General features: G+C 50.8%; 15 protein-coding genes across 15 annotated transcripts; 9 read left to right on the top strand and 6 right to left on the bottom strand.

Annotated features, from left to right (window-relative positions):
- Nucleotides 1-50: 50 nt before the first annotated feature.
- On the top strand, nt 51-850 carry BDP55DRAFT_695274 (family 61 glycosyl hydrolase; the record flags this gene model as incomplete). The annotated part of the gene is made up of 2 exons (XM_060577451.1): nt 51-116; nt 176-850. The coding sequence occupies 2 exons, from the start codon at nt 51-53 to the stop codon at nt 848-850; spliced, it is 741 nt and encodes a 246-aa protein (XP_060427552.1).
- Nucleotides 851-1042: 192 nt separating this feature from the next.
- Nucleotides 1043-1591, bottom strand: BDP55DRAFT_633830 (uncharacterized protein; the record flags this gene model as incomplete). The annotated part of the gene is made up of 1 exon (XM_060572604.1): nt 1043-1591. The coding sequence occupies one exon, from the start codon at nt 1589-1591 to the stop codon at nt 1043-1045; it is 549 nt and encodes a 182-aa protein (XP_060427551.1).
- A 3388-nt stretch (nt 1592-4979) lies between these two features.
- Nucleotides 4980-6286, top strand: BDP55DRAFT_669539 (heme-containing dehydratase protein). The gene has a single exon (XM_060575302.1). The coding sequence runs from the start codon at nt 4989-4991 to the stop codon at nt 6255-6257; it is 1269 nt and encodes a 422-aa protein (XP_060427550.1). The 5' UTR covers nt 4980-4988; the 3' UTR covers nt 6258-6286.
- Nucleotides 6287-7607: 1321 nt separating this feature from the next.
- On the top strand, nt 7608-8559 carry BDP55DRAFT_556123 (uncharacterized protein; the record flags this gene model as incomplete). Its single annotated transcript, XM_060569559.1, has 6 exons — nt 7608-7775; nt 7859-7886; nt 7947-8118; nt 8179-8315; nt 8377-8431; nt 8490-8559. The coding sequence occupies 6 exons, from the start codon at nt 7608-7610 to the stop codon at nt 8557-8559; spliced, it is 630 nt and encodes a 209-aa protein (XP_060427549.1).
- Nucleotides 8560-9682: 1123 nt separating this feature from the next.
- Nucleotides 9683-10702, bottom strand: BDP55DRAFT_633827 (uncharacterized protein; the record flags this gene model as incomplete). Its single annotated transcript, XM_060572603.1, has 3 exons — nt 9683-10023; nt 10080-10592; nt 10648-10702. The coding sequence occupies 3 exons, from the start codon at nt 10700-10702 to the stop codon at nt 9683-9685; spliced, it is 909 nt and encodes a 302-aa protein (XP_060427548.1).
- Nucleotides 10703-11700: 998 nt separating this feature from the next.
- Nucleotides 11701-12647, top strand: BDP55DRAFT_695270 (short-chain dehydrogenase/reductase; the record flags this gene model as incomplete). The annotated part of the gene is made up of 3 exons (XM_060577450.1): nt 11701-12081; nt 12147-12308; nt 12339-12647. The coding sequence occupies 3 exons, from the start codon at nt 11701-11703 to the stop codon at nt 12645-12647; spliced, it is 852 nt and encodes a 283-aa protein (XP_060427547.1).
- Nucleotides 12648-13622: 975 nt separating this feature from the next.
- BDP55DRAFT_695269 (kinase-like domain-containing protein) lies at nt 13623-15114 on the top strand (the record flags this gene model as incomplete). The annotated part of the gene is made up of 5 exons (XM_060577449.1): nt 13623-13846; nt 13896-14218; nt 14323-14624; nt 14690-14852; nt 14924-15114. 5 exons carry the CDS (start codon nt 13623-13625, stop codon nt 15112-15114), a joined length of 1203 nt encoding a protein of 400 aa, XP_060427546.1.
- A 437-nt stretch (nt 15115-15551) lies between these two features.
- On the bottom strand, nt 15552-16518 carry BDP55DRAFT_218669 (uncharacterized protein). Its single transcript, XM_060566060.1, has 3 exons — nt 16208-16518; nt 16032-16144; nt 15552-15888 (listed from the first exon to the last, which is right to left on the bottom strand). Exons 1-3 carry the CDS (start codon nt 16421-16423, stop codon nt 15723-15725), a joined length of 495 nt encoding a protein of 164 aa, XP_060427545.1. The 5' UTR covers nt 16424-16518; the 3' UTR covers nt 15552-15722.
- On the bottom strand, nt 16519-17250 carry BDP55DRAFT_218649 (uncharacterized protein). Its single transcript, XM_060566059.1, has one exon. The coding sequence runs from the start codon at nt 17034-17036 to the stop codon at nt 16614-16616; it is 423 nt and encodes a 140-aa protein (XP_060427544.1). The 5' UTR covers nt 17037-17250; the 3' UTR covers nt 16519-16613.
- BDP55DRAFT_218648 (uncharacterized protein) lies at nt 17251-18361 on the top strand. The gene has a single exon (XM_060566058.1). The coding sequence runs from the start codon at nt 17465-17467 to the stop codon at nt 18185-18187; it is 723 nt and encodes a 240-aa protein (XP_060427543.1). The 5' UTR covers nt 17251-17464; the 3' UTR covers nt 18188-18361.
- A 740-nt stretch (nt 18362-19101) lies between these two features.
- BDP55DRAFT_730353 (uncharacterized protein) lies at nt 19102-19542 on the top strand (the record flags this gene model as incomplete). Its single annotated transcript, XM_060579680.1, has 1 exon — nt 19102-19542. One exon carries the CDS (start codon nt 19102-19104, stop codon nt 19540-19542), a length of 441 nt encoding a protein of 146 aa, XP_060427542.1.
- Nucleotides 19543-19588: 46 nt separating this feature from the next.
- BDP55DRAFT_218645 (XAP5, circadian clock regulator-domain-containing protein) lies at nt 19589-20868 on the bottom strand. The gene is made up of 2 exons (XM_060566057.1): nt 20059-20868; nt 19589-20007 (listed from the first exon to the last, which is right to left on the bottom strand). The coding sequence occupies exons 1-2, from the start codon at nt 20782-20784 to the stop codon at nt 19636-19638; spliced, it is 1098 nt and encodes a 365-aa protein (XP_060427541.1). The 5' UTR covers nt 20785-20868; the 3' UTR covers nt 19589-19635.
- Nucleotides 20869-21024: 156 nt separating this feature from the next.
- BDP55DRAFT_669528 (uncharacterized protein) lies at nt 21025-22461 on the top strand. Its single transcript, XM_060575301.1, has 2 exons — nt 21025-21831; nt 21886-22461. Exons 1-2 carry the CDS (start codon nt 21293-21295, stop codon nt 22235-22237), a joined length of 891 nt encoding a protein of 296 aa, XP_060427540.1. The 5' UTR covers nt 21025-21292; the 3' UTR covers nt 22238-22461.
- Nucleotides 22462-22770: 309 nt separating this feature from the next.
- On the top strand, nt 22771-24654 carry BDP55DRAFT_218626 (uncharacterized protein). The gene is made up of 4 exons (XM_060566056.1): nt 22771-23227; nt 23284-23404; nt 23464-23629; nt 23679-24654. The coding sequence occupies exons 1-4, from the start codon at nt 23019-23021 to the stop codon at nt 24584-24586; spliced, it is 1404 nt and encodes a 467-aa protein (XP_060427539.1). The 5' UTR covers nt 22771-23018; the 3' UTR covers nt 24587-24654.
- A 654-nt stretch (nt 24655-25308) lies between these two features.
- Nucleotides 25309-27196, bottom strand: BDP55DRAFT_669525 (NmrA-like family protein). The gene is made up of 6 exons (XM_060575300.1): nt 26872-27196; nt 26737-26807; nt 26451-26674; nt 26316-26397; nt 25965-26256; nt 25309-25896 (listed from the first exon to the last, which is right to left on the bottom strand). The coding sequence occupies exons 1-6, from the start codon at nt 26903-26905 to the stop codon at nt 25607-25609; spliced, it is 993 nt and encodes a 330-aa protein (XP_060427538.1). The 5' UTR covers nt 26906-27196; the 3' UTR covers nt 25309-25606.
- Nucleotides 27197-27296: the final 100 nt, after the last annotated feature.

Genomic DNA, 27296 nt, shown 5'->3' with positions numbered 1-27296 from the left:
CCTGCAAATCGCCTTTGATCTCCTCAATCTTTCGTACATAGACTGTTGCCATGAAGGTCTCAGCTCTCTTAGTAGCGGCCTGCGCTGCTCTTGCTCATGGACATTGTATCTTTCAGGCAAGTCCCCCAAGTCAACCTTCGTCAAATCCCGGGACTGACCTTCGCCTAACACACAGAAAATGTCTGTGAACGGCAAAGAGTACGGCTCCCTAGCAGGTCTCAGAGCACCGAACCAAAATAACCCAACCGAAGACGTAACCTCCCAAGACATCATCTGCGGGAAAGTCGCAACCTCCTCCCAAGAAGTCATCACCGTCGCGCCCGGAGACAAGATCGGCTCCTGGTGGCAGCACGTCATCGGAGGCGCCCAGTACCCCGGCGACCCAGACAACCCGATCGCAAAGTCCCACAAAGGTCCCATCACCGCCTGGCTCGCCAAAGTCCCCAGTGCGTCCAGTACCGGGATAGCGGGGCTTCAATGGTTCAAGGTCGCCGAAGATAACCTCGAAACTAGCTCTGGGTTATGGGGCGTCGATAAGATGATCAACAATGGGGGCTGGAGCTACTTCAACTTGCCGCAGTGCATTGCGCCTGGGGAGTATTTGTTGCGTGTTGAGTTGTTGGCTCTTCATTCCGCTCATCAGGTGAAGGGTGCGCAGTTCTATATTTCATGTGCGAATATCAAGGTCACAGGCGCTGGGAGCTTTTCGCCTGGCTCGACTGTGAGCTTCCCGGGCGTGTATCAGCAAAGTGATCCTTCGATCCTTATCAACATCTATGGCACTGGTGGTCTCCCGAACAATGGCGGCAAGGCGTACTCCGCCCCTGGACCGAGACCAATTACTTGCTAGAGGCTGGAGAGAAAGATTGGATGTGAATTGGAAATCAGATTGGGTACGAGTGTGGAGCTGTTATTCTTGAATTCGACATCATATGGAACATTGAGCTATTCTTGGCCTCCTATCTGTTGTGAAGTTTGTGATTTGAATGGCATTCTTTCGTTCGAGAAATGGTGCCCTTCGAAGAGCTCATAGTTGACAGCGTTACACAACTCCAACGCTGACCCGACCATCTTCAACCATGACACGTAAATTGATGTTGATGCTCATCTCTGTCGCGTTCCCTGTGGAGTTCCTGGCGCCTTTCCCGGAGCCTATGCCGATGTCAGAGAGGTTGCCAGATCCCACATTGATGTTTGTTACTTCTGTAATGCGGTCGCCGATTTCGATCGTGTTTCCATCGCCGATCGTGTTGTTACCGTCTCCGATATCGAAATCGTCGCCTGTCGAGACAGAAAATGTCAGCAAAAGTCTTCCCGACGGGAAACGATTGTCAGAAAGGTCTTTACCTGTGTCTATGTCATTTCCGGTTCCGGCGAAACCAACACCGTTTCCATCGCCGATTCCTCCAGAGCTGATCGACCCAGAGTTACCGGTCTGGTTACCATTGACACCGTTGCCAACTTGGCGTGGCGATATAGTCGGTAGGTGTTTTGTGATTGGGGCAAGACTGAATTGGAAGGGTAGCGAGTTCGCAGTGGTGACGCACAAGGCAAGAAACGCCGACAAGCAGAATCGTAGGCTGATGAGCATGATTACTGCTCGTGTTAGAGCGTTGCACTGGGCTGCAGTATGTGAAGTGAGTTGATACGCTTGTCATAGAGAATTGAAGGTTTGCGTAGGGTTGGTTCGTGATTTTAAGCTTATCCAACTTGTACAACGTCATCAGAGATGCAACTCTTTGGCTGCCCTCATCACCGGATTGATGCCACCAATTCCTTCTTGAAACGCCCAACAAGCTGAAATTGGTGTTATTGTTCGTCATGCTTCCCTTGCCAAGCCCTATATATTGCGCTTCTCAAGCATCACAGCCCCCTTCGGATGAGGAAGCTGCATCGGTGCTCAAATGCAACTACAGATACAACAACAAATATCAAGTAGAAAAACAATTACAATCAATTCCATCGGCACCTATTCTTAGAAAGTGTTCTGGAGGCGAGGTCTTGAAGTTGATTCGCTGCTCTCATAGCTGCCGCCCGCGAAGCTGGATGGCCACTATTATTTCTTACTGATCCTTGGCATGCTGAAACCATGTAAATATCCGGCAGATAAGGTATCCGGGCATACCGACGGCAATTAGTCTTAGTAGAGGCGATGCGATTGAATGCTACGTCGTCACGGGTGGCATTCATGAAGGCCTCCAACATCGCGTTTCACATGCATCCCTTTCATGATACGTCACTTCAAACTCCCGGGTAGCTTGTCCTGCAGCTTTGCGATCACGTCAATAAGACGTTGCTCATAAATCAAGCATTTAATTTGGCATTGTCGAATGGATCGGAGGTCTCCCATTAAATTCGCCAGAATTTCGCGATGCAGTCTGTTGATGTAGCTTAACTTAAGCTACTATAATCAACCCAATATGTAGCGGATCGGGCCAAACACGTGCTAAAGTACAAAGTATGTCAAAGTCGGCCGAAACCATTGAAAAATCTTTTCTGTTCTGTTCTGTAGTGTCTATCGTGTTTTTATGCAGCCGATTCCAGTCAAGACAAGCGCCAAACATTCCATATGTCACTCGATCCATTTCAGCGAGCCCAGACACTTCAAGGCATGTGTAAAGTTCTGTGCCTCTTTCATGTCATCTTACAAGTAGAATGATTAGAGTCGCTTATGTAAAAGCTCTCGAATAGTTTCTACCAGCTATTGTAAAAGCAGCGGCTCTCGACGGCAGTAAGCCTGGGCGTCAATCTTTGTGGGCCTTCGCTTCCACCCCTTCTTTCTACGCAGTAACTCCAGTAAAGAATGCTGACGATTGAATCGATTACTACTGCTTCCCGAACACTTCTCAAACAACACATGGACTAGAGCGAATAGGCCGATAAAATTTAAAGTCTTCGAGGATCTCGTGACGTGTCCTACTGCCGTTGACGGGTTAGCCCAAATCTCCAGGAGCATTTCTCAGGAGACAAACTCCACGACTCTCATCTACTACGTGCTGTATCAAAATTCTTTAGTTTGTACTTATTTGGACCCGACATGAAGTCTGCCTTGTCACCAAGTTTCGTAGAGTTCGTCTTTCTGTTATCGTCATTGCCTATATAAATTGGCCTATTAGAATGTTTGAATGCTGATGCAACTTAGAGTATTGACCTATTGACAAAAGCAGTACGCTTGAACCCCGAAAAGGGTATAGTCAAGGTCAAATCCCACTACAGAGTCTATCTCCTGATGTTGAAGATTGAGAAGTACTCGTCATTGATAACAATGTTTTGGGTGCGTTCTCGAAAATCTACGCGTCGAGGTGTCGGTTTCGTCGATCATATCTTCAGTATTGCGTATTCTAATTTAATGCGAATCGTTGGTAAGCCAGCTGTTTCGATCCCAATTTTGACCCTTCAGGTGCCCGTCACATACTGTTCCACGAAGCCATGTAGATTCTCAGGGCAAATTGGGGTTGGAAGACATATACATGTTGGTCACACACAAAACAACACTTGAACCCAGCTTCGATTCCCGAGTTGAATTAATGGGAGCATGGATAGTGAGAGATCCTGAAAATTAGTGTTCGTTGCGATACCGTCTAGGAGCAGTGCGTTGTGTGCTACATCTATATAACGCGACAGCATACGATGATAGTATCACGTCAACTAGGAATGACACCAGTACACCTGTCTATAGTTTTCTTCGAGTTCTCTTTTGATTCAACGTTTTCATGGGGAAGCATAGAGGGATGAGGGTTGGGTTGAGATATAACTTGTTACTGCCCCTAATCGAAGCATATGGATGTGTATTGGCTCCATCTAGTACTTGATGGTACGAATCAGGGGAAGAAACCTCTACATTACTTTCTGGTATGTATGGCATTGAGTCAACAGGGCTTCCTCATGTCTTCTAAGGCCAGTCCTCTTGAGTTACTAAGGTATGTGTAGAGATGCCGCGAATTGGGTTGGTACACTGCCCGAGCGTGCACTTAGCAGAACAGAGTAAACTAACAACTTACCCTGCAGACATCATATAATAATGATGAGTTCATCGTCCCGATCGAATAGACGACGTGCAAAATTCGAAGACACCAACGATCTTCAACATTCATCACTTATCAAACCAACAATAGTACCAGAGAGCATATGTTGCTAATGTGTTGCTAATACGATGTATTTGCAAGGGGTTCTGTTGTCCAGGACTCCAGCTTAATGCGGATTCGGATTCGGAATCCTTGTCATCTTTTGTGAAGCGGGGCGTCAAGATGTCAAGATAACGCGTTAAGCGCCCAGTTGCTTAGCCGAAGGAAGGATTTGGAATTTCAACTAAGATACGGAGCACGCTTCTCTTGTTGGATAGGCTATCTCCGCAAAACCGCCTCCTCGCACTTTGTAGGGTTGACAAGATGACAGGCTTGTCGGAGACTGAATGATTTAGCGGGTTCTGTTTCCTGGTCAAGTGAGGCTGTTTTGATGAAATGTCGTAACTTGACAGAAAACGTTGCAGGGAAATCCCCTTTAGGAAGTGGGATCCGAGCGTCGCCTAATATAACCTTGCCCTGGGGTTAAGTGTTCGGCAACTATTCGTAGGACTCTCGATGATGGGAATTCTTTGAGATGGAGTACGATGCAGAACTCGGGGCACCCCAGCTGTCCAAGTCTAGCTGAGCCCCGCACCTCCGCTTCTCATTTTGAAGATGTTGCACCGCTGTTGATCGGCGGTGAAGATGTTCCAGGACCTTGGCTAGCTCTTTCGTCTCCCCTCCTTCGGCCCTTGCTATTGGCCTTCGCTCTCCGCCCACACTGCGACCCTGCATATGTCAAGTTGTTACCCCCATCTTGATCCATCTCGGGCCATGGCCATGCATTGGGGTTGCGCGTATTGGGAATGAGAAGGGGGGTGTTCGACGCATGGATGGCTGGACCTGCTTAGAGCTGCTGGAGGTAGAAGCTGCCCAGAGAGAACATCTGCATTACGAATTGTCCTTCATGTGGTGGGGGAGAGTATGATTGCTATGCTACGCTATAAAGGCTCGAGGGTCCTTCATTCGGCTTCATTGCCGCCTCATTTTCTCCCCAGTCACCAGCATATCGTTCTTGTGCAGATTTTCAAAATGCTTCGATCTCGTTTCCCTTCAGCCCATCACTTCACTGTGTCAATCTTCGGATGCCAGTATCACGCCGACTCACCTTCACCAGAGAAGCTGGCTCTCATCAACAAGTTTGATGCACTCATCAAGGCGGCCGCGATTCATGTCGAAGAGCTCGAGCAAAATGACCTCCCCTCCAAGGTCTGGATGAGCTACTGGAAGTCTCCCCAGATTTTCAAGGCATGGTGGGAAAGCCCGGAAACTTCCGCCTTCTGGGCCGCTCTCCCGGAGAACGCTGGTTTCTGGAGAGAGACTGTGAGCTTGCCCGCCACCAGATCAATGTACGAATCCAACAAGGAGAAGCCTTCTGGTTTCGGCCACTGCGGAGAGCTGATCCCCCTCACTTCGAAAACGGGATACTGGGGCGCCTACCGCTCGCGTATGACCCCTGAGGGGCCGGAAGACAAGTTCGAGTCTCCTCTGCCTGCAGTACCCGAGGCTCGTCCCTTGACGGACAAGATCCGCCCCGGAAGAGTCAGAGTGTCCAAGTTCCCTGACAACATCTCCTTCGTTGTTGAGGGCCAAGACTACAGTGCCATGAATGAAAACGAGCACGAACACTGGAACGAGAACTTCGACGGTCTGACCAAGCAATGGGTCACCAATGTCATGAACGCTGGTCCCGCCGGTGGGATGGTTTCTTCAAGGGCCTGCCACGCCTTCGCGGGAGATAAGCAACCCGGTGCCACGAAAAGCGCTGTCAACGGCGCCTCTACCAACGGCACGAATGGTACGAATGGCACCAACGGAACTTTGACAAATGGCCACGGCAACGGAATCTTCCCCGGCTTGGACTACATTCGTCAAGCTCAGATTCTCTTTTGGCTTGACCTTTCCAAGATGGAACACATCGGCAGAACGGATAAGGTTCACGTCAAGCTCAGACGCGACTTTTTCGGTGCATATGGGCCTGGTGGAGTTATGGAGGGTGGTGATTTGCTGCTTTGGGTTGATGTGGCAGTGTTGAAGGGTGAAGAGATGGACGCGGAGTACGTTGGATGCTATGATGGAACTGGATTCCTTGCATACGACGCCCACCCCGCGTTCACAAGCGAGAGGGTGGAAATCGCCAAGCTGCCAGCGTTTTTCGACGCACCGATCAAGTCCCAGCCCATTGAGTGGTAAACCGTGATAGTAATAATATGTCATCTCATGTTTGTGTTAAAACCGTTCACGTAACCCTCCCTTGTGGGTGACTTTTCACGATAAACGGACGACGAGCCTGCTCTACCAGCAGGTGGGCACAGACGGTAGAGGAGCATTCCGTCTTGCGTGCTCATTGCTCCGTGCTCATTGCTCCGTGCTCCACGTTCATCCGGTGTATTACGAGGAGGCCAAAATTTCGCTCAATCAGGAACTGCACATTCGCAATCAGCAAGCGTTTCCGAGTGGGGGCCAGCCGGGATTGAGTCAGTCGTTGAGAATAGAGTTCACAGGGGCCCCTGTTCCAAGCCGGCCCAGTTCCCCGGACGGGACCGTTCTTCAACAACGACTAATAGGGATGCAACGTGCAAGGGGTCCGCCGGCCGGCAACCTCGTCGCGGCCCAACGGCCCAGAAGGCGAGACCACGGGAGGGATCTATTGTCTTACCTGAAATGGCCTGGTTTGGGGGATGAGCGACCGCCGACCGAGATCTAAACTGTCCATCCGTCGATGATGGTCGACAATGGGGTTCCATGGTGGTTCCCGTTCGTGGCGATCCAACAGCTTTACGAAGCCTTCAGATCCATAAGTACAACTTCATAGTTCACGCAACCAGGTACAAACTGAACTCTCCATTATTACGAATCCCGCATGGGACTAAAGTCATGTTATGTCGTTTTCTCCGATGCCACGCAAATGCCTCAGGAGCCCTTGCTTTCTGCTGCCAAGTCAGTTTGACGTTCCCTTCCACGGGCCAGTGCAGTCCTTGTCTGCTAGCTTGCTAAGTCATGTCCAATGGGCAGAACTTTCTAATGTGGAAATTTGCTTGCCGATCTCCACATCCTAACCTCTCAGACAATCTACCTTGGTGTGTTTGGCCAGACACATCCAGCGAGGAAGAGAGAAAAGGGGGTTTTCTCGTCATTACCGATCCAGCACTGTGGGCCTATGTTGTCTCCTCCAACCCTGAGAACGCTTTCCTGTAACGTAGAATTACTACCTGAGTCCACAATCACGGTCCAGTATCTCGATGTCTTCCAGTCGTTCCCCTGGACCCAATGAACGAGGGTTTGGTCGATCCTAACTGCCGGTTGCAGGCTGGAAGTAGCCTGCAGATGGGTCCTGCAGGCGGCAGAGTCTGCAACCTTTTCGCGACCCGATTCTTAAGCACGAGGTGCCCAAAAATGGCGTCTGTCTAGCCGGTTCAGCATTACCCGCAGGTCTACTCCTTCAACTCTTTGGAAGCGCTTTGTTTTTGCCTATCCCCGATTAAGAACGAGTGTGTGTGTGTTTGTGCGCGTATTTGCGGTCAACTCCGACAACTCGCAACAATGGCGGTCGCTGAAGCGTTGATGCCCGCGGTGATTGAGATGTGGGTGGAATATGCCATTGGAATTTTGGTCCTATTCCTACGAATCTTTACGAGATGCAAGAAGGTGGTGGGTTTGAAATGGCAGGGCGACGACTATTTGGCCGTGGCGGCCATTGTATTCTTCACGGTTAGTTGTTGTCCTTGGAAGGGGAACCCTTATTCCATCCCACACTACGGAGCGGGCTCCGCTGACAACACAATGAACCTTAGTTGGAGGTTATGATGTGTCAAATCATCGGTAAGAACAGACTTCTCGTGCCAAGAAAACTTTACTCTTGTTCTAACGACCATTCTCTAGTTGAAAAGGGAAGCATCACGGGTATGACCGACGAAGTCGCGTTGAGCCTGACGCCGGAACAATACAAGAGCCACGAAACTGGCGCGAAATGGCTCTTTGCTGCGTGGTATGTCTACGTCAGCATGATTTGGAGTCTAAAGGGTATCATGCTCTTCTTTTTCTCTAGAGTCACGTAAGTTGCTGTTCATCCAACTCCGACTCAAAAGAAACGCGCTAAATTAGAAATTCGCAGCAAAACACTGCCAGAGGAACGCCTTGTCAAGGTGGTGTCTGTGATTACGGTCTTTGCCTACTTGGCTACACTCGCAGTTGTTACTGGACACTGCCGTCCCATGCACAAGCTTTGGCAAGTGTATCCGTATGCTGGAGGTGAGTACATTAATGTGGCGCTTCGAAACTTGTCGCACCGCCAAAATCTAACGTCCGTCAGATGATTGCACACAAAATACCTCCAAGTACTACGCGTTGGTGACTACAAACGTCGTGTAAGTCTTATTGCATCCGCAGCTTGCATGATGTCTCTTGATTGACGCGTGTTACTAGAACCGACATCATGATCATGTACATTCCCATCCCGTTGTTGTGGAGACTGCAGACCACCCTTCAAAAGTAAGTGGCGGATGAACCATAAACGCGTTCTGGGATTCTAACAAGAGCTACAGGAAATTTGCTTTCGGCCTGATGTTCTGTGCTGGTTTCTTCATCGTAATTTGCACGTTATTACGGTGCATTATCTGCTTGAGCACCCCCGAGCGACTTGACTTGGGGCTGAACTGGTCCATCCGTGAAACGGTGAGTTAAGGAGCTATTTTATCCTAAATCCTCGTCTTAATCTTGACTAATCGACTTATTATCAGGTTGTTGCAATTATCTGCACGAACGCTCCGTCAATCAAGCCGCTTTTCCCCCATCGACGCACTGGCTCCACGAATCCGAGTACTCCCCACTCCGGCCTTGTCACGTTCGGCGGGACCGGCAGCTCCCACAAGATGTCTCGGGTTAGAAACGGTCACCAGAAGCTCGATGATACGTCCGTAGGAAGCCAAGAGCATATCGTCAACCCGAAGGGTGCCAGAAGCCAAACAACGGCATTTGCGGACGACCGAAGTTCCGATGACGGAGGAAACTACAACTCGGGAATCCAAGTCACCAAGGATTATCACGTTGAGGTTGGGCGATAATGAGACGACGGGAACTCCTAATATGTGGATTTCGGGGCAAGCTCCACGCGGCATCACAGGGCCGTTGTGTTGGTTGAGCTCCATCCATCTGGTGCCTGCTTGAGGAAGAGACTCAAGATGTATAATACATGTACATATTGCGAGCCGTCCTCCTACGGCTGGCCGGTTGGGTACGAATTAATGACGTTCTGGTAACGAAAGACGGGCGTAATTGGACAGGTTATTGCCGTTCTGTGTGAGGATTGAATTACTATCTGTCAACGCAGATACCCTGACTTGGCTGGAGGGAAGCCCTTGAAATGGACCTGAAGTGCGGATAAGCAACGACGTATTTATTCAGCAAGCATCAAACAGGCAGAGCACCTCACAACAGCCTACGTTTCACAAAAGGTCAATTTGGCATGGACAACGTGCGTTATCATAGCACTACAAACTGAAGCAGTGAAACATAGGCAGAACCTCTTGAATTAGAGACAGGGAAGTTCACGCTGCCAGTGCCCCCGCTTATTCCAAGTTTTGCATCCATACTTAAGGTATCCGGCACACCCTGAGCTCCTAATGACCTGGTGTCTTAGAAATCAACAGACTGAGTTCCTTAACGTCTTCTAGTTCCTTCAAACAAATCTCATGCTTCTGCTTAATGAAACCCCAAGCAGGTTCACCGAGAGGAACACGGAACGGAATGCATCTGTTGCTCGACGCGATACTGTAGATCGCGTCTGCAATCGCAGACGGCTTGCTCAGGGTTCCCGATTTGATTCCCATCTCCACGTATCTCTCGAGAACACGAGCCGGCATGTCTTTGCCTGCGTAAGCTGGATGCGGCTCGGTGCGCGCTTTGCTGTGCCCCTCGAAGTTGGTTTGAACACCACTCGGCTCGGCAATACAGAAGTTTACTGAAGGACGTCAGCGACTATCGAGAGTCTCCATGTGAGATATGATGCCAGCTTACTGTTCCAATCAGGATGCATCTCCCTTGCCACGGACTCAGTCCACCCTTCAACGGCCCACTTCCCCGCGTGGTAGTACGCGTGACCGGGAAAGGCGCATTGTCCAGCTAGAGAGGAGATGTTGAAGATGATACCGCCTCGCCGTGTTTCGGACTGTCGCATACTCTCGATAGCACGAGTAGTCACCCGAGCCGTCCCGAAGAAGAGAGTTTCGATTTCCAGGCGAGCTTGTTCCTCGGTCACAGACTCCGTATCGCCAGACAAAGAATACCCAGCATTGTTGACCACGACATCGAGATGGAAATCTTTGCCGAAATGCTCGATTGCTGCATCGAATGCATCTTTCACCGAGGCGGGAGACGTCACGTCCAGGGCAAGTTTGAGGACGTTTCCGTTATCATCGGGCAGGTATTCCAGGTCGGTGGGATTCCGAGCTGTTGCGACCAAGCGATGATTCGGCTTAGTTGCGATGAGAGTTGCCAGTGCTTGGCCGATACCCGACGAACATCCGGTGACTGAGAGTGAGTAAGTCGCGTCAACTCAAGCGATTCGTAGCAATGTGAGACTTACTCAACCAGGTTGCGTCTAATGGAAGAGTGTACGGCTTAGTGTTAACTGGGTTCATATTGACGCTGGCGATTGACAGATTCAGAATGTGGTCGATGACCAAGTCTGGTGAAGAACCGATGTCTGGTGAAGAACCGATGAGAGTTAAAAATGAGAAAGTATTACCTAGGTTGATTTGAGATGTTTTCTCTCAGCATTTCTGTCTCAATTTCGGTTCTTCATCATGGAGTTAATGTATTTGAACTTTATAGAAATGATGCTCACGTATTCCGAGGTTAACTTAGGGTCCAGTCGGTTGATCGACACCAAATTGTGGCGCGAATAGGATTCGAGGCGCTGACGGCCTAACCCCAATTCTTCTCACCGTGCCGGTCGGGTGACTCAAGCGGTGTCGATCAGACTGCAATGCAACGGCAGTCACATTCGCATTTGGTAGAATACTGCATTGTGCATAAGTGCTTGCGAGAAAATGCTCGCACTCGGCTATATCCATTTGACTTTGTCTCACGTTTTCTTCGCAATCGAACATCTTCCTCGTACATTGGTCGATATCACTTTGTTAATGTTCACGATATCACTCTCGAGCTCAACCGATGAGATGCAGCAATGACCAAAGTCCCTTTCCCGCCATGCCGGGCTAACCATGAACCCGTAAGTCTATCGATAGACTTTGTCGTCTGCAATCTTACACTTCAGTCGGACTAAAAGGCATTCTTAACTTCGTGGCGATCCCAGCCACATCGTCTGACAGACATCGCGCGTCTACTGTGCCACGCTTAAACGACCAGCTAAGCGTTACCATTGGCCCAGAAGCATAGCGTCAGAAGTCTCGAAGATGTAGTATTACTGCTTCTAGATGGAGCCGGGACAATGAAGGCCCCGTTAGTGGGCGCAGACACCCGCAACGGGGAAGCTCGACTCGCAGATGGGATGACCAAGGCAAGATACAAAGGCACAAATGGCGCACGAGGGCATTGTCTTGGCCGCACAACTTAATCACGGTTCTGGTATTCGAAGCTACATGTAGGCATTGACGCAAGAATTTGATCATTGAACATGCCGATTTGCATTAATACAGCCGTCAACTTCAGCCCCGAGCGGGACATCCCCAGCTTCGGGGGTCAAGTCATTTTGATCACCGGCGCAAATTCGGGTCTTGAGAAACAGTGCGTCTTAGAATTTTCTCTACACAAGCCAGCAAAGATACTCCTCACCGCGCGAAGCCTCGACAGGGCCCAAGCTGCCGCAGACGAGATCAAGCAGCAAATTCCCGGCGCACCCATCAAACTGCTTGAACTTGACCTCGGATCTTTCGATTCTATCAAAAAAGCCGCGACTGCTGTGCTCTCGGAAACAGAACGCCTTGATATCTTGATGGATGTGCTGAACGCTGGCATCATGGCAATACCACCAGGGCTGACCACCGAGGGCTATGAAGTTCGGTTTGGAACCAATCATATGGGACATGCGCTTCTCGCGAAACTTCTTCTCCACTGCTGCAGAAGACCGCAGAGCGAGATGCCAATCCTGACGTTCGAGTCATCTCATTGTCTTCTCATGGTCATGCCTATACCTCCAAGGGGAGGATTCGGTATAACAATCTCAAGACAGAGGCAGAGCCGCTAGGTCCTCAGGAGCGCTACTCTCAAAGCAAGCTGGCAAATGTTCTGTGAGCGAGACACCTGGCAAAAGAGTACTCGGAACTCAAAGTCACAGCTGTTCATCCTGGCGTCGTCAGCACCAACTTGGCGGCTAGCACGACTAGGTCACCGAAAGCTATGCAGTACTTGATGCAATTTGCGAATCGGTGGCTCGTCTATTCCGTAGAAAAGCGCGCAAGGACCGAACTCTGGGCGTCTGTCTCGAGAAAAGTCGAGAGTGGAGAGTACTACAAGCTTGTTGGAGTTTCGGGATTTGCGAGCGAGGACGGACAGGATGATGAACAGGCTATGAAGCTCTGGGAGTGGACTCAAACAGAGCTCCAGGCGCATGGCGCTCGATAGATGCTCTTTTTTGTGTCTGTACCGTGATGATTTCAGATTTGAGTGCAATTTTTTGGCGGTGCTAGATAAGGAAGATCCTCTCCCGTCCATTGCCGTTGAAAGTTAGACTTAGATTGCACCAATTCCGCTATTTTACCTTTCCTCGTACTCTTCACGCTGTATCATCATCGCGTATATCATCAACTGCTAGATAACGTCACTATATCCGTTTCCAACCTTTCTCCATATTTGCTCAATTCCCCTTAATCGCCTGTGAAAAATCTCGAATCAGAGCAATATTAGAAAAAGACTGGAGATGGATGTAGTGACGCCATCTAGTAATTGATGGGATAAGTCTTGGAGTGACTTTCCCGTATTCCCTTCTGAATGTTGATCATGCAAAATAATTCACTTCTGAAGCTCAGCCCCTGGGTTCGACTTCTGCCATGCTTACACAAAGCCGAGTAGGACACTAGAGTCTTGAAGATAAAAAGAGGAAGAAAAGAAGATGGAGGATTTTCGCAGCCAAAAACAAATTATCCAGTCACCTCGTTGAGAGTTTTAGTAGAGGTTACTAAAGTCATAGGCCTGATCAATGATGCACTCGTATCTACCAGCGTTACCACGAGTCCTACAATGGCGGATAATAATTCCCACTAAAACTCTAGCGAAAATCGCTGACGAACGATTTTCAAACATTAGGTTCTCTGAGTGTTTGCATATCATCTCGGAATCTACACTTGATCGGCTCACTGACCCAGCTCCAGCGCAGAAGAGAAATGGAGGTGGCTGGAAGCCAAGTCAAGTTGCAAGTGGGTGGTCACACGAGACTTTTGTTAGTGGGGAAGCCCGCACCACCACACCTCATCTCGCAACTCCACCCCACAAAAAAGAGTAGCTGGAGCCTCGAGCAAACCCTGCGCGCAACAACGCCATGTCCGCAAGTCCACACCTCACCGCTTACTTCAACCGCATTGCCGCAGCTCCCTGACGCCGATGACCGCGGAGAGAGACGCCTCGCCCCCACGGCGGCTACCCAATGCCGAACCGGAAGAGCTGTACGGCCAAGAGGTTCGTCTGGAAGAGGAGGCTTTTGCTTGGTATAACCCCGACAAGTGGTACCCGGTCCACATTGGCCAAGTCTTTGTTACGCGATATCAGGTGCTATTGAAATTGGGGTTCGGCTCAGCTTCGACAGTATGGTTGTGCCGTGATCTTGAGTATGTGTGGGGTTTACTTGAAGGCCTAGTTAGCTGACTAGCAGTCTAGGAAGCACTGCTATGCGACTTTGAAAGTCTACGAGACTGGGCATCGACAGGCTCGCAATGAAGAAGTAGTGCTTCGTCACTTGGAACGCCTCGAGTCTGAGCATCCAGGACAGAAACTCCTTCGGTCCATCAAGGACAGTTTTGAGCTGCAGGGGAAAATTGGTCCGCATGTGTGCTTGGTCTTCGAGACTCTAGGCCTGTCCCTGGCCGACATTAGAGAACTAGCAGGCGGCAAGCTGCCAGAGAATCTCTTGAAGGGGTTGGTATACGGCTTGCTACTAGGCATTGACTACATGCATTCAGTTGCACATGTCGTCCATACAGGTAAAGATAATTGTGCTTTTGCATTACCTTGCTATACCGCCAGGCGCCTTAAAGAGTGTTTTCTGCATCATCGCCCAGACTAGCTTCACTGACACTTAAGCTAGACATCCAAGATGGAAACATCATGCTATCCATCTCAGACACAACAATATTAGACGACCTGGTGAACGAAGAATGGAGGCTCCCGAGCGCGAGAAAAGTCATGGGTGATCGTACCACCTACGCGTCAACAGGGCTCGAGATCCCAGATGATCCAGGTGATCCTGTCATTTCAGATTTCGGCGATGCTCAATACGGAGAAGGTGACTTCGAAGGAGAGGTGATGCCGGATCTATACCGCGCGCCCGAAATCATTCTCGGAATCCCCTGGGACGAAAAGATTGATATCTGGGCTTTAGGGTTGATGGTAAAAAATCCGCACACGGCGAAGAGACTTACGAAGGCTGACGCTGACCTTTGTACTGTTACCAGGTTTGGGATTTATTCGAAGGGAAGCTTCTTTACAACACTCGACATCATGATCGGAATGCATCCCGTGCAGCGCACTTTGCAAGGACAGTGTCTTTGCTTGGGCCCCCGCCCGATGATCTGCTGGATAGGGGGTCATCATGGAAAGAATTTTTCGACGAAGAAGGTTTGTCATCAAACTTAGGAGAGGAAGTGTCCTTGAATGCAGGCTGGATGGGACTGACGCGTGAGAGACAGGTAAACTGATTGTCGACGGCGAGATACCAGAGTCTTCGTTTGAAGAGGAGGAGTGTAATCTTGAGGGAGCGGAGCAAGCCGAGTTCTTGGTCTTTCTGAGAAAAATGCTGCAGTGGAGACCAGAGGACAGGTTATCTGCCCGAGAGCTAATGGAGGATCCGTGGTTGTGTCGGCAGACGGCTGATGACTGAGCGGGAATCCTTTTGACGTTGGGATGAAGTCTCCGAGGTGCGGAGGACGAAGAGCGAGCTGGTGGCAGGAAAGAAACGAAGATACCCATAAAGTACCCAATTACTTTGCTATTTCCATGTTTCAACTGTCTCGAGGTTGCGGTCCAAAGACGTGTCTCATGTTTGCTCGTCCCCAGTGTCTCATCAATAGGTAGGTAGGTAGCTGAGGGTATGAGGGGCCTCTGATAGACCAGAAGGACTGCGTGTGGACATTCTCTGGCCTTCATATCAAGTCACATTCATCATGATACTACAGTCCGCGCACCCATTTGATTGTGAAATAGAGTTAGATCATTAGAATTATCCCAATCATGCTTCTATATGCTCCCTGTCCTATTGCAGTCTCGAAATAGCATCCAAATTCCCATTATTATGGTCGATGACCGGGAAGGTTTTTCTACGCGCCGGAACTATGCAAAAATGCGAAGCATCTTTCGAAGGGGTGTCGTGAAAGCGAATCCGCCAATCCATCATAAAAGTCGTGTAAACGTCGTCGATCATGCGCGAATGAGGTTATGCCTTGCGCTGGATTTGAGATTACCACGGACCGTGGTAGAGAATTGCTCCATCTAAGCGACCGCGGAGATCTCCTTGATTGGGGTAGGCAGCGTGATGATGCCGCAGTTGATGTTGCGCGTCGAGTAAATCTGGCCAATGGTCCAGTTATCATTTTGCCAAAACGTCTCCTCGCACTGGAGATCGGCGACTGCGCCGCCCTTTGCGGTGTAGCGGGCTCTGATCATTCACGTTCCAATTAGCCTAGGCATCCCTCATGACAGACCAAATTCGGTGCCGTTTTCGGTGGAAAATGTTTCGTCGACAGGAGAAAACCACGCGATGATAGTCAAATGGAGAGTGAACGAGGGAAGGTGACTTACGGATACTTGGGATCGTCATTGCAAGTCCACGACTGGTTCAACGTAACAGCCTTCTCAGGCGTACTCCAGGTAAAGGACGTGGTCGTGCTCTCCCCGCCCTCGGGCGGCGTGCACTGGTAGACCTGCTCGCCGTAGAAGAAGTCATTGAGACGGCTGCTGGCGGCGGAGCAGGCGACGGTGTAGTCGAGGACCGGGTTGGAAACGTTGAAGCTGATGTAGCCCCATGAGTTCTGGTGCGAGGGCGTGCTGAAGATGTAGCTGGCGTGGTAGTCGAAGCTCGTGAGCGTCCACTCAGAGAGCTTGCCTGACTTTTGGCCGCACGTCTCCTCGCGTTGGGCGATTGGGGATGCCAGGGCCGGGGCGAGAAGGAGAAGGGTGGAGAGGAAGTGCATTTTGAGGATTGGCGAGGGCTTGTGAGGGTCTTGGATGATGTTTTAGATGAGACCTATCGATGGTACTGATGTGAAGTGAGATTAGGTGAAATGAGGTGAGATAGAATGGGGAGAAGTAGGCTGCTGTGATGCAAAATCTCAAGACTTCAGACGAGGGACATCACCCAGGTTAAGTACATGAGCAGCATCGTCAAACTTTTACCAATCCCACCGACAGTGACAAAAGATCGCCAGTTGCCTCTCCAAACAACATGCCATCAAAGAGTCTAAACCCTGGAGTCCCAGCCATCCATCGCATGAAAGTCGGTAAGGCCGGCGAGGTGGCACCGTTGAACCATGACGTAGCACAAAGGGTACCATTCTCGTATTTTTGCGACCGCAGCCAACTGGATGGACCGTGTCGCCGTCGAGCGACATCCTTTCTCACCCATCCCATTCCCTCTTCCCCCACAAACGCGGCGTAGATCGTGCCCGTTGGCAGGCAAGCGGAAGAAACAAAAAGAGGGGTGAGGGGTTGCATCGCTCGCTCGTACTGGGTGAAGACGGCGCTGAGCGGAGGGGATGGAAGAGCGATCAAAATTGCCCGATTCCGGCATGTCGCTGCAGGCACCATTCTGGTTTGGGTTGGGACGAGATGTGTATTATTAGAAGAATTGTCTCTCGTTCTATATTATCCGTCAAAGTTTTCACGTAAATCCAGCTGGGGGCTGCCTAGTGCTCGGCTCGGCAGCTGACAGCTAGCACTTAGCAACTTTTTCGAATGGCGTGTGCCCTGGAGCAGACTGCCGATCCCTAGCTCGTGTTGGTCAAGACAGCAAAGGGGATGCCAGTGGGATATGCATCAATGGTCTCCAATGGCAGTCCCTCTGCTTGCAGCGATGGCCTTGTCGAGAGTCACGGGTAGACCTTGAACACTTTGGGTCCCGTTGTTCTCCTGCGTCTGATCCTAACCAGCTGTCAAAGACCGGATGGGATTTCCTCGGTCAGATTCTGGTTCACGAGGGAAGAATAGATGAACCGCGCCCTCCTCGGTGGCTTGTGATGCAACCGCTAGGAGATACGACCAGGAAGATCGATGAACTAGAACCTGCATGGAGCCAGGCTGCAACATATGCATATTACCTCGTTTGTTTTCTGGTCCCATCCGTCATGCAGCGCAGTCAAGTCGGAAGGGGAGGAAGCCTGGACGAAGTAACTTCGTTTCCAGCCGCATCTCCACCGAAGAACCACTTGTTGGATCGGCGCTTGTCATGCTCGTCATGCTATCCTCGGCTCCGGTGGGCGGGCGGCGCGCTCAATTCCTCACTGGCGGGCGAACAAAGCCGGTCGTGCCCAACGTCAAAGTTGCCTTTTGGCCAGCCACTCCCGCCTAGACGAAGGATCTTGGCGCGTGGCTCTGTCGAACAGGACGGAGGAGCAGTGAGTTCGATCGTCACTCTAACGTTTCTATTTCGCCTCAAGCCCTCGTGGAAACGTTACACCTCGCTGCGGTTGTGCTCGATTTTCACCGACTTCATGGACCCGGGACTCCAGGACCGCCGAACAGTCTTTGGTCCGTTTCCGACTTGTGACTCCCCAGTAATTGAATTTTCTCTCGAGATGGATGCGCTGGCTTTTTGTGAATGCAGAAACATATCGGCGGCGGGATCTGACCGCTCGATGCACTTTGTGTTCCCCATCGATGCTCCGGAAAAAGATGAAGCGGCTACAGAAGGCGGTCTGCCGCTATCCGTAGACGGTGAAGAAACAAGGAATGTTCGTTAGAGAGTTGGTGACTCCTTGTCCATGAAGGTGGCTGGGGCACCAGCCACATTTGCAGAGGTGATCATGAAGTGTGGCGCGACAATAGTGTGGCGTAATACGGAGCAGACTCCCCTGCAACCAACCAGCCTGAGTCGGACGAATCCCGGGAACGACAGATACGCCAACCTGTGGAAATGCGTTCTTTTGTACACTGTCGGCGGCCGAATCAATGGTCCGTCACATGCCTTCATGTCTAACTCCGAGAGGTCAAGAAATCTAGAGCTACCTTATGTTCCCCATTAAGATCGCGATAAACGCGATAAGATCAAACTGATGTGCACAGCCAATCGACACTCAAAGTTTTCAAGATCAGGGTCCATCGAGGGGTAACGCGAACGTCCCAAGTTTGAAGTCGGGGCATCCAGCCTGCAAGATCCCACGAATGAGAGTCGATAAGAATCCACGTTGCTGTTTTCCCCCTCCAGCCTCGAGGCCCGTTGTGAGCTTGGAGAACCGATCCGGCAAACAGCCAGCCCCACGTGTCGACATGGTTTGTCGCCAGGGAAAGGATGTGGTGGTGGGGCTGTCACGGCATCAATCTCGACACGATGGAGGGGTAGAAAATTCTAGACATCGCTCTTGTTAAGCATATAGCACCACAGGCGCTGCAGTCACTATCACGGCTGGTGTTCATCTTCCTCCAAACTTTGCGTGATATCGGAATCTCAGAGACGCTTTTACCGCGAGTCCAAAAGTCCATAGGGTCGAATGAGTCGCATGCAGTTGCCGTTGCTCTTCAGATGCCCATTGATATATATCGTGAGTTGCGGCGTGCTCACCGTGCTTCTGATGGCACTGGTGCCCGTGAAATCACACAAGGCACCGTTGTAGGTCGTGATCATCTCTTTGCCGAGACCTCTTCTGCCGTCGCCATCATGAACAAAGTCGCCCTGTTGACCTCGTCCAAACACGAGCCGGGCGTAACCATCCGGCAAAGTTTAGACCTCATTGCCGTCTTCGGGCCTACCTTCGATATCGCGGTCCGTTTCCAAATATTGGTGGCCTTGGCGTCGTCGCTCCTCTTCCTCTACACCCATCTTCTCGTCACCTCAGCCCTCACGTCGGCAGTCATCGCAACACGACTCTTTGCCGTTCATTCGCTGTCTGCTCTCAAGAAGACGACGACGGCAATCCGCAGGTCCCTGGGACATGTATGGGACTCCAAACGGATCCAGAAATTGAGGAAGAAGTTCTTCATGGAGTTTGCAACAACGATATTGGGCCCGGGAGGTAACATGCTGATCGTCATGGTCTTCTGGCCAGGATGGTTGCTAATCCTGGGCCTCATCTTGACTCTTCGCACGCTGGCGGGATGAACGAGCAAGGTCGCCGTTCGTGAAAAAACCAATCCCCGCCCCCCCAGCTACCCTCTGATAGCGGCTCGCCAGTCATAGTCGACGAAACAGCCTTCACCTCGAAAAGAAGAACGTGTTGCCGCCGGCGTCCTTCCGCACCTCCGTATCATAGTCCTTCTCGGGGTCAAACTCTTGCCACATGCTCGCTGGGTAGATGTGTTTGTTGCGCTCGTACCAGCGCCGATCCACCACTTTCGTTAGGGTAGGGTCGTCCGTCGCACCTTCAAGGGTGTTGATATCAGGCAGGGCCTTGACTGCGGCCGCCTTGAGAGCGGCAGCGGTGGTCAGACCACCAGAGGGGGCAGCTGAGGCTTCATCGGGTTCCGGCCCGTCGTTCTTGGGTGGAGCGTCGGCTTTGTAGTTGAACAGTTGTTGTCCACCCGGTCCAGCATTCTTGTTGATGATAAAGAAATAGAACTCGTAGTGCTAGAGAACATCAGTCGGATAGGAGAATGGACGGAAACATAATTCACTCACATGTGGAATAATGATGGACCCCCGGACGAGCATCAGGTCGTCCACACCAACTCTTGCCCATTCTCTTCGTGCATTGGCCTTCTCTCCCACGCCTAATTCGGCGCCAACTTTTCGACTCTTGTCCAAGAAAACCCAGATGTAGTCGCCCTTCTTGACACGGACAGTGCCACCAGGTATATTTGATCCATCGTAAAACACGAATGGTATTGCAATTTCCGTAGCCTTGACGGCCTCTTGTATCGCAAGGAACTCCTTGCGCAACGCTTCTCTCTCAGCCGCCTCGCGTCGCAAGGCTGCTTTAGACATAACCTTGGGCACAAACGCGACGGACGAGTTGGCAACGACTTTGGACTTCTTTGCTGATGTGCTTTCCTCGTCCTCGCCCCCGTCTGCCTTCTTGCCTTTCTTTACTGGCAGCGATTCCGCTTCTTCCTCTTCGTCGTCGCCAAACGACAGCTTGCTGCCGCCGAGCTTCTTCTTCTTCCTTTTCGGTTTGCTCGCGGGGCTGGCCGAGTCGCTCCCGGGGTCTGGCGTCGCGGAATTGGATCGATCTGGTGTAGATGTGCCGGACAGTGCAGCTTCTCGTTCGCGGTCTTGCTGGTCGAGGACCTCGGCGCGTCGCTTGCGAAAGTCGGAGAGCGCCACGAGACCTACGGTGCTGTCTGAAATGCGCTCTGTCGTTGTCTTATTGGACGGCGCGAACCGTGAGCTCGTTGGATCGGGCATTGTGTGTATGTGTAGGGGATTCACAACGGATGTGGTAGTGGAATTGCGAAAGACTGGCAAGCTCCAGCAGCGTTACTGAAGCCTCGACCGACAACCAGCGTGTGGCGGAGGTGTTTAATTTCCGCCACACTTGACACGATGTGATGGACCCACATCCCGCAGTGGGTCCCGTTCGCTGGCAAGCCCCACTCCTATGCCGCCTTCACCTTCCCGTCACCTTCCCTCCGCCTCCGCCCTGCAGTGAGCTGAGTTGCTTCCAGCTCTCCTCCAAGCTTGCTTCCCCGCCACCTCATTATTTTCTCGTTGCTCATATCATCCCCGTACCTTGTCCATAGAATTGCCATTGTTTGTTCCTTGGTATTGTTCTGTTGTTCTTTTATTGCAGTTGAGCTCTGTGAGACCCTGCCTCCACAGTTCCATTCCCGCCTGATCCGCTCTGCTCCAGTTGCAGCCCGATAAACACCTTCTCTCACCGCCGCTAAGTTAAGGTGGTCTACTTCCCGAGACTATGGACAGCCGGCCGGTTGCAACGGCGCCTGGTCCGTACAATGGACCCGGGTCATACCCTCTACCACCTTCTGGGGCCCCGCCGGGGGTCTCAGTCGATCCGTACTCTCGGCCGCCTCAGTCTACCACACCCACAGCTCCTTACCCTGGGACAGTCTATGGAGGCCCGCCTCCTGGGCCGACAAGTGTTGCTCCATTTGAGCATATGTCTGGTCCAGCAGCCTACCCAAATCCTCACTCTCAACAGGCCAGCATGGTGGAGGGACCGCGACCTTCAGCTGCCCTGAACCCTCTTGTTACGACGACACAGGACTTGAAAACGTTCAAGACAGGGACTCAGTTCGCGCTCCGAGAGTATCTGTCTCTGCAAAGAAAGAGAGGTCGACTGGATGGTGCCATGTCGTTAGAGTTAGAGGACCAAATCAGGGCCCAAGGTCGTGTCCTGCTCGGTGACCTCAAAGTCTTGCGGAAGGAGGTCGGAAGCCTAATTAAAGATGGCGAAAACCATCGCTGGAGAAACTGGCTCATTGGTGGAGCTGTGTAAGATCTTATGGTATGGGGAGCACGTGGGACCTGGCTAACGACTGCGTTTAGAGCAACCTTTATCCCAGCCGTAAAGCGCATCTTCCGTCGCCCTTCCGACAAGACGGGAACCGACGTCCAAGCGTCCAACAGTACCGAGTACGCATTCTGGCGCAGCAAAGCACTAGTCGCCCGCATCAAGGACAGCCTCCTGGGGCGCAACAGCTTCGCCAGTATCGCCTTCTTTGTCTTTGCCGTACTCTATGTTTTCACCAATGAGGTTTCTCTACAGGTGGCCAAGACCGTGTCGAAGCGGTTGAAGCGACTAAGCGCCAAGATCGAGCGGGGTGACGTGGAGGTTGTCGACCAAGACATGAAGCTACTCGAAGGCTGGCGGTGGAGAGTTCTCATGTGGAAGCAGTGATTTATGCGAGACATGATGCATATGAAAGAAAGCATGTATGACAGACATGAGAAGATGAAAGCGTTGCATATTGGAGCGTGCAGGTTTCGGCTTGTTTTTTGAGCTCTTATACATCTGGAGAACCAACCATAGACATGTTTGTCCTCGTGAACACTCTGCACTTGGAGACAACACTTTCAATTCATTCCTAGCTTGCAGAGTAAGACTATTATCTTTGGTGCCTCGGTATTTTGATAAGTTGAGCCTAATTCCTCTGCCTTTGATCGGCCGAAAAGGTTCCCATGCCACTCGAGGTAGACCAACCTTGACGAAGACCGTGAACAAGATCTCACTTGAAAAGTATTCAATCCAACGGAATATGAGAAACCTGCTCATGACCTAGTCATGCCAGGTAAACGGCAAATTTCAAACGATGTGTCGTTTATGCTGACGATGGACGCTGATGCTGCTTATAGCGATGACTCAGCAATCGCCAGCACATATGTATTTATCCGGTGTCTTCAATCGCCGTCCCACTTCTCGCCAACCACCAGTAGCAATTTCTCTTCACTAACACATCGCGAAGCCATTGCAAATTGACACAATCATCTGACACGGGTCCTTGAATCCCCATCTCAAGTGTCTTTTTGGAGGAAGTTCTTGTATACGCTCTCAAACGCCTTGCATTTTGTCCTTGGACACCGGCATTCAATCGTCGACCGGTGACGCCAGGGCAAATTCCTAAGCATCAGGAATGTCTTGCTCAACAATCGAGTAAAAACACCAAGAACCCCGAATAGCCATGACAGGCAAAAGACGAAGGAGCTCGGTGAGCACTCCTTCGGCAGCCAATGATGTCAGCTTGCAAGGCACAATCCGCCGGGCTGATCGCGGTCTCGTGGGTCGACCACCAGAGCCTGGTACTCACGCTGACGCCTACTTCCGCAATCTTTACTCGATGGAACCAGACTTTGGGAAGCTGGGCCGCCAAGACCAAGAATTTGGAGCTATGTGTGTGATGATAGCAATAGATCTTAGTTTCAAATGGCTGACCGACTTATTCCCAGGCTCAAACGTGGAAATCTTGATTTTAATAATCCATCTGCCGTGATGCAGCTCACCAAGACGCTGCTGAAAGCTGACTTTGGACTGAGCATTGATCTACCTGACGATCGTCTGTGCCCACCCGTGAGTACAAATTTTCCATAATCTTGAAATTCTCACAATTACACTGCTGACAGGAAAAGGTACCAAATCGCCACAATTACCTCCTCTGGTTGAAGAGCCTCTTAGATAGCACCACCTATGGTGATCCAGATCAAAATGTCCTCGGGCTCGACATCGGCACCGGAGCAAGCTGTATCTACCCGCTTCTAGGATGTACCCAGCGGAAATGGTCCTTCTACGCGACAGGTATGCTATCATCTCTCGAATGTTAATGTCAGATGTTAATTATCATCAGACATTGACTCAAGGAGTCTGGAATTCGCCAAGAAGAACGTAGAGTTGAACAATCTACAAAGTCGAATCTCTGTCGTTGCCCGTACGCCCCAAGATTCTGTGGTCCCCTTGAAAGATTTGGGTATCGAGTCACTCACCTTCGTCATGGCAAATCCCCCATTTTACACCTCCGAAGACGACCTCTTAAACTCAGCGAAACAAAAGTCGCGTCCTCCCCTAACGGCATGCACCGGTGCACCAGTAGAGATGGTGACGGACGGCGGCGAAGTCAAGTTCGTGTCCAGGATTCTCGAGGAATCCCTCGTCCTGCGCGACAAAGTGCAGTGGTACACATCCATGTTTGGGAAACAATCGAGTCTTGAGGAGTTTATCGCGATTCTGAAAGAGAAGAGCATCGACAACTACGCCGTGACGGAATTTGTGCAGGGCAACAAAACGAGGCGGTGGGCCGTCGCGTGGAGTTTTGGCGCGATGAGACCGTCAGAAGAGGCAGCCAAGGGAATGAAGGCTGCCGCTTGGAGGAAGCTTCTGCCTCCGAGTGTAGAATCCGAGCTGACTACATTTCCCCTTGGTACAGAGATAGGGAGGCTGCAAGACTATGTTCAAGGGCTCATGTCTTCATTGGAACTAATTTTCTGGGAATGGGACCGTGAGAAGCTTGCGGGTGTTGGCAGAGCGCGGGAAAACGTATGGAGTCGCGCTTGGAGGCGGAAGAAAACACGGCAGGAACGCGAGGGCAAGACCGAAGCCGAGGGATCATCAGACTCTGAGGTATGCAAGTTTGGGTTTGAGGTTGTACTAGATGTTGGGCGAGAGAGGATCGCCTTGAGGTGCCGGTGGAGGGAGGGGCATGATCAGGCACTGTTTGACAGCTTCGGTGGTTTCCTCAAGACCCGCGTGACCATATAATTGGTCTGTCTTAGCTACCCGAGGGCAATGATTCTCTCTTCTATTTCCGACTCACCTAGTCATGGAAATGCAAGCAGTAACCAGACTCCTGCGTCATAATTGCAGATAGCACGACTCGTGAGTGCGAATCACAGCCTTACCTGATTGTCCTGCACAGCATAAGGTAGTTGGCGTATAACTTGCAGTGGATCGGTGGACCGGAGGCGTTTTTACATCTGTCACATTCACTAATACAACACGCTGACCTTGAGAAACGTATACATAAACCTCGCCTGTATACTGGAGGTAAGAAAGGACTTGTTCTTTCCATCATCACACTCGCACATTCATCTTTAGAGAACTTCTCCTCTGTAACCTCCCTGAGCAACCTCAACAAGCTTCTCAAACAACACAACCAACCGCCAACTATCAGCCACTTTCTATTCAGACCTCAACATCATTCAATATGTGCATCCCAATGAAGCCAAGGACCTGTCGTCACGGGATTTCCAGGAATAGCTGCTCCGACTGCGCTCCGGCCTTGAGGCTTTGAAGATGGAATGCATCGGAGCACGAGTTGGAGGCCAAAGGCTGAAACCGACAGACTGACATCACGACAAGGTCTCCTTTAAAGAGGCTGTGTGGATAATCACATTTCAAGTAGTCCAATAAAACTTAGCGAACCGCTTTGGAGAGTCCGTTCGATACTTTAGTAACAATTCAAAGAACTTGATACTTTCTAAGCTGTCTCTTTCTCTAGAAGCTTTCGTGCTGTGAGCTCTCTGTCTCCTAATCCTGATCTCAATATTGTCTTTCAGATTCTCTAAAGTACATAAGAATACGTGAGGTGAGGTCCTTGCACCATGTTTGTTGGACAGAACTAGTGGTGAGACCGCATTCTTCGATCAACCCTACCATTCATGATAATGGTGTACAAGCCTCGAAGCAGCATCGGCATCTACAAGATTGGTCATGTGCGCAGAAGACCGAGAGAACTCCTGGCTCAAGACGAAATGCTCTTCGGATACTTCAAAGTCACTATTAGGACGTGATGGTGGTCTTGGCTCCCGCATCAATCTCCGACCACGCGGTGGCCAGAAAGTCTTCAGGCTGAGTGAACTCATACCCGGGCAAGAGACGGTTCCATTCGTCAGAGCACTCCAAGTTGCCAGCCACAATACCCCGCAACATGCCCGAGAGCAGGCTAGGAGCGACAGCATCCAAGGTCTCGGGGGGGATCGATGGGTGCTCAACTTTGGGAAGCCAGGGGGCCTTGACGACTCCAGCCTTGAGGTCATCGGCCTTGAGCTTGGTCACGTCGAACGGCCCGCCTTGTTGACATATTAGTGACTCGCCCGGAAAGCAAAAAAGTTCTCAGAGGAAACTTAGTTCCACTTACCTTGGATCTTCTCCCCAAGCGCAATGAGTTGGGCGATTGACACCTGGGCGCCTTGGACCCCGCCTATAATAGGCCACTCGCCTTCGTACTCCACGGCTAAGGCAACTACTTTGGCCAAATCTTGCGCAGTAGTGAAGGTTATGATAGCGTCTTCACATCCATCGACAACCAGGGCGCGACGTTGATAGAAGTTGAACGGTGTCTCGAAAAGCTGAACATGCTCAGAGGAGTTGAACGGGTACGTCATGTAGTTGGTGAACAGTCCAGGTTGAAACAGACAGTATTCAAGAACCTGAGATATTTGGTAAACCACGTGAACCATGCAAGGGTTGGGACAGTCAACTTGAATACCTTCTTATCTTTGTTGATGGTAGCAAGGTACTTTCGAGTCTCTTCCTTGAAGCCATACCAGAACATGTGCTCGAATTTGGAACTAAACGAGTTAAAGACAGAGTAGATGCATAAAACGTTACAGAAGAGACTCACGAACCCCACTCGCTAGGAGCAAATCGTCTAACGCCAGCTTTGATAGAAGCATCGATCAAATTCTTCTGGGTAGCCCTCTGTGCGGCATTCGTCGGATCGGCAGGCCCGGCAACAAAAGACAGAACAGTATGAACCCCCTCGAGCACTTGAGCCAAGTGGGCAACGTCATCGTAGTTCGTCTGGACCCATTTGACTCTCGGGCCAAAATTAGTGGCGGGGTCATCCTGCAAAAGTTAGCTGGCGATTAGCTAGAAAGACATGCCGTGCAGAGCAAGATTGAAGTCACCTTTCTGGAGAGAATTAAGATTTCATGTTTGCCTCTAGCTACCAAGGCATCAAGGATCTCTCGTCCGACGTCTAGAATGATCCTTGATTAGCCGTAGGCTACCAAGAGATGAACTAAAGATTTGCCAAGACTTACTACCAGAGCCGCCAGCAATTGCGATTCGAACCATTTCCGAGCGTTGGTTTACTGTAGTGGGTTGAAGATTTCCAACCAAACACTCTGGATTGTCGTTCTCTGTTGGAAAGTTGATGTTGCACCTGTTGGATCTTCGGGGGCCTGGAGATCGTATGTAGGTAGAAACACGGGGCGAGAGCCATGGAGTAAATATATGTCTTACAGTATGTCCTTGCGGACGATTGGATGCCTCTTGACGTCTTCCTGGGCTCCGCCGTTCGTGCGGCTCTCCACTCCGGACTCAACAACTATGACGACTAGGTCCTGTGAGAGTGCTAGATATCAGATCGTAGCCCCGATAGACTACAGTCCCCACCCTCAATCCGATTCACCGGTGCGGCGGCGGAGAATGGCGGGGGATTACTAATGGACAGCATTCCCTCCTT

The sequence above is a fragment of the Colletotrichum godetiae genome (assembly GCF_030913485.1).
Source record: "Colletotrichum godetiae strain CBS 193.32 chromosome Unknown BDP55scaffold_30, whole genome shotgun sequence".
Taxonomy (NCBI): domain Eukaryota; kingdom Fungi; phylum Ascomycota; class Sordariomycetes; order Glomerellales; family Glomerellaceae; genus Colletotrichum; species Colletotrichum godetiae.
This window is presented reverse-complemented; position numbering and strand designations above follow the sequence as displayed.

Excerpts from the sequence above, each read along its gene's own strand:
- BDP55DRAFT_669539 (XM_060575302.1), top strand. The coding sequence starts at position 4,989 with ATGATTGCTATGCTACGCTATAAAGGCTCGAGGGTCCTTCATTCGGCT.
- BDP55DRAFT_218669 (XM_060566060.1), bottom strand. The coding sequence starts at position 16,423 with ATGCACTTCCTCTCCACCCTTCTCCTTCTCGCCCCGGCCCTGGCATCC. Across the intron at positions 16,145-16,207 it reads ACCCGGTCCTCGACTACACC|TGCACGCCGCCCGAGGGCGG; the intron begins GTCGCCTGCTCC and ends CAGGTCTACCAG. Across the intron at positions 15,889-16,031 it reads AATGACGATCCCAAGTATCC|AGCCCGCTACACCGCAAAGG; the intron begins GTAAGTCACCTT and ends GTGAATGATCAG.
- BDP55DRAFT_218649 (XM_060566059.1), bottom strand. The coding sequence starts at position 17,036 with ATGGTGCCTGCAGCGACATGCCGGAATCGGGCAATTTTGATCGCTCTT.
- BDP55DRAFT_218648 (XM_060566058.1), top strand. The coding sequence starts at position 17,465 with ATGCAACCGCTAGGAGATACGACCAGGAAGATCGATGAACTAGAACCT.
- BDP55DRAFT_218645 (XM_060566057.1), bottom strand. The coding sequence starts at position 20,784 with ATGCCCGATCCAACGAGCTCACGGTTCGCGCCGTCCAATAAGACAACG. Across the intron at positions 20,008-20,058 it reads GGTCCATCATTATTCCACAT|CACTACGAGTTCTATTTCTT; the intron begins GTGAGTGAATTA and ends GATGTTCTCTAG.
- BDP55DRAFT_669528 (XM_060575301.1), top strand. The coding sequence starts at position 21,293 with ATGGACAGCCGGCCGGTTGCAACGGCGCCTGGTCCGTACAATGGACCC. Across the intron at positions 21,832-21,885 it reads TGGCTCATTGGTGGAGCTGT|AGCAACCTTTATCCCAGCCG; the intron begins GTAAGATCTTAT and ends GACTGCGTTTAG.
- BDP55DRAFT_218626 (XM_060566056.1), top strand. The coding sequence starts at position 23,019 with ATGACAGGCAAAAGACGAAGGAGCTCGGTGAGCACTCCTTCGGCAGCC. Across the intron at positions 23,228-23,283 it reads GACCAAGAATTTGGAGCTAT|GCTCAAACGTGGAAATCTTG; the intron begins GTGTGTGATGAT and ends ACTTATTCCCAG. Across the intron at positions 23,630-23,678 it reads ATGGTCCTTCTACGCGACAG|ACATTGACTCAAGGAGTCTG; the intron begins GTATGCTATCAT and ends AATTATCATCAG.
- BDP55DRAFT_669525 (XM_060575300.1), bottom strand. The coding sequence starts at position 26,905 with ATGGTTCGAATCGCAATTGCTGGCGGCTCTGGTA. Across the intron at positions 26,808-26,871 it reads AATTGCTGGCGGCTCTGGTA|ACGTCGGACGAGAGATCCTT; the intron begins GTAAGTCTTGGC and ends GGATCATTCTAG. Across the intron at positions 26,675-26,736 it reads TCTTAATTCTCTCCAGAAAG|GATGACCCCGCCACTAATTT; the intron begins GTGACTTCAATC and ends TAACTTTTGCAG.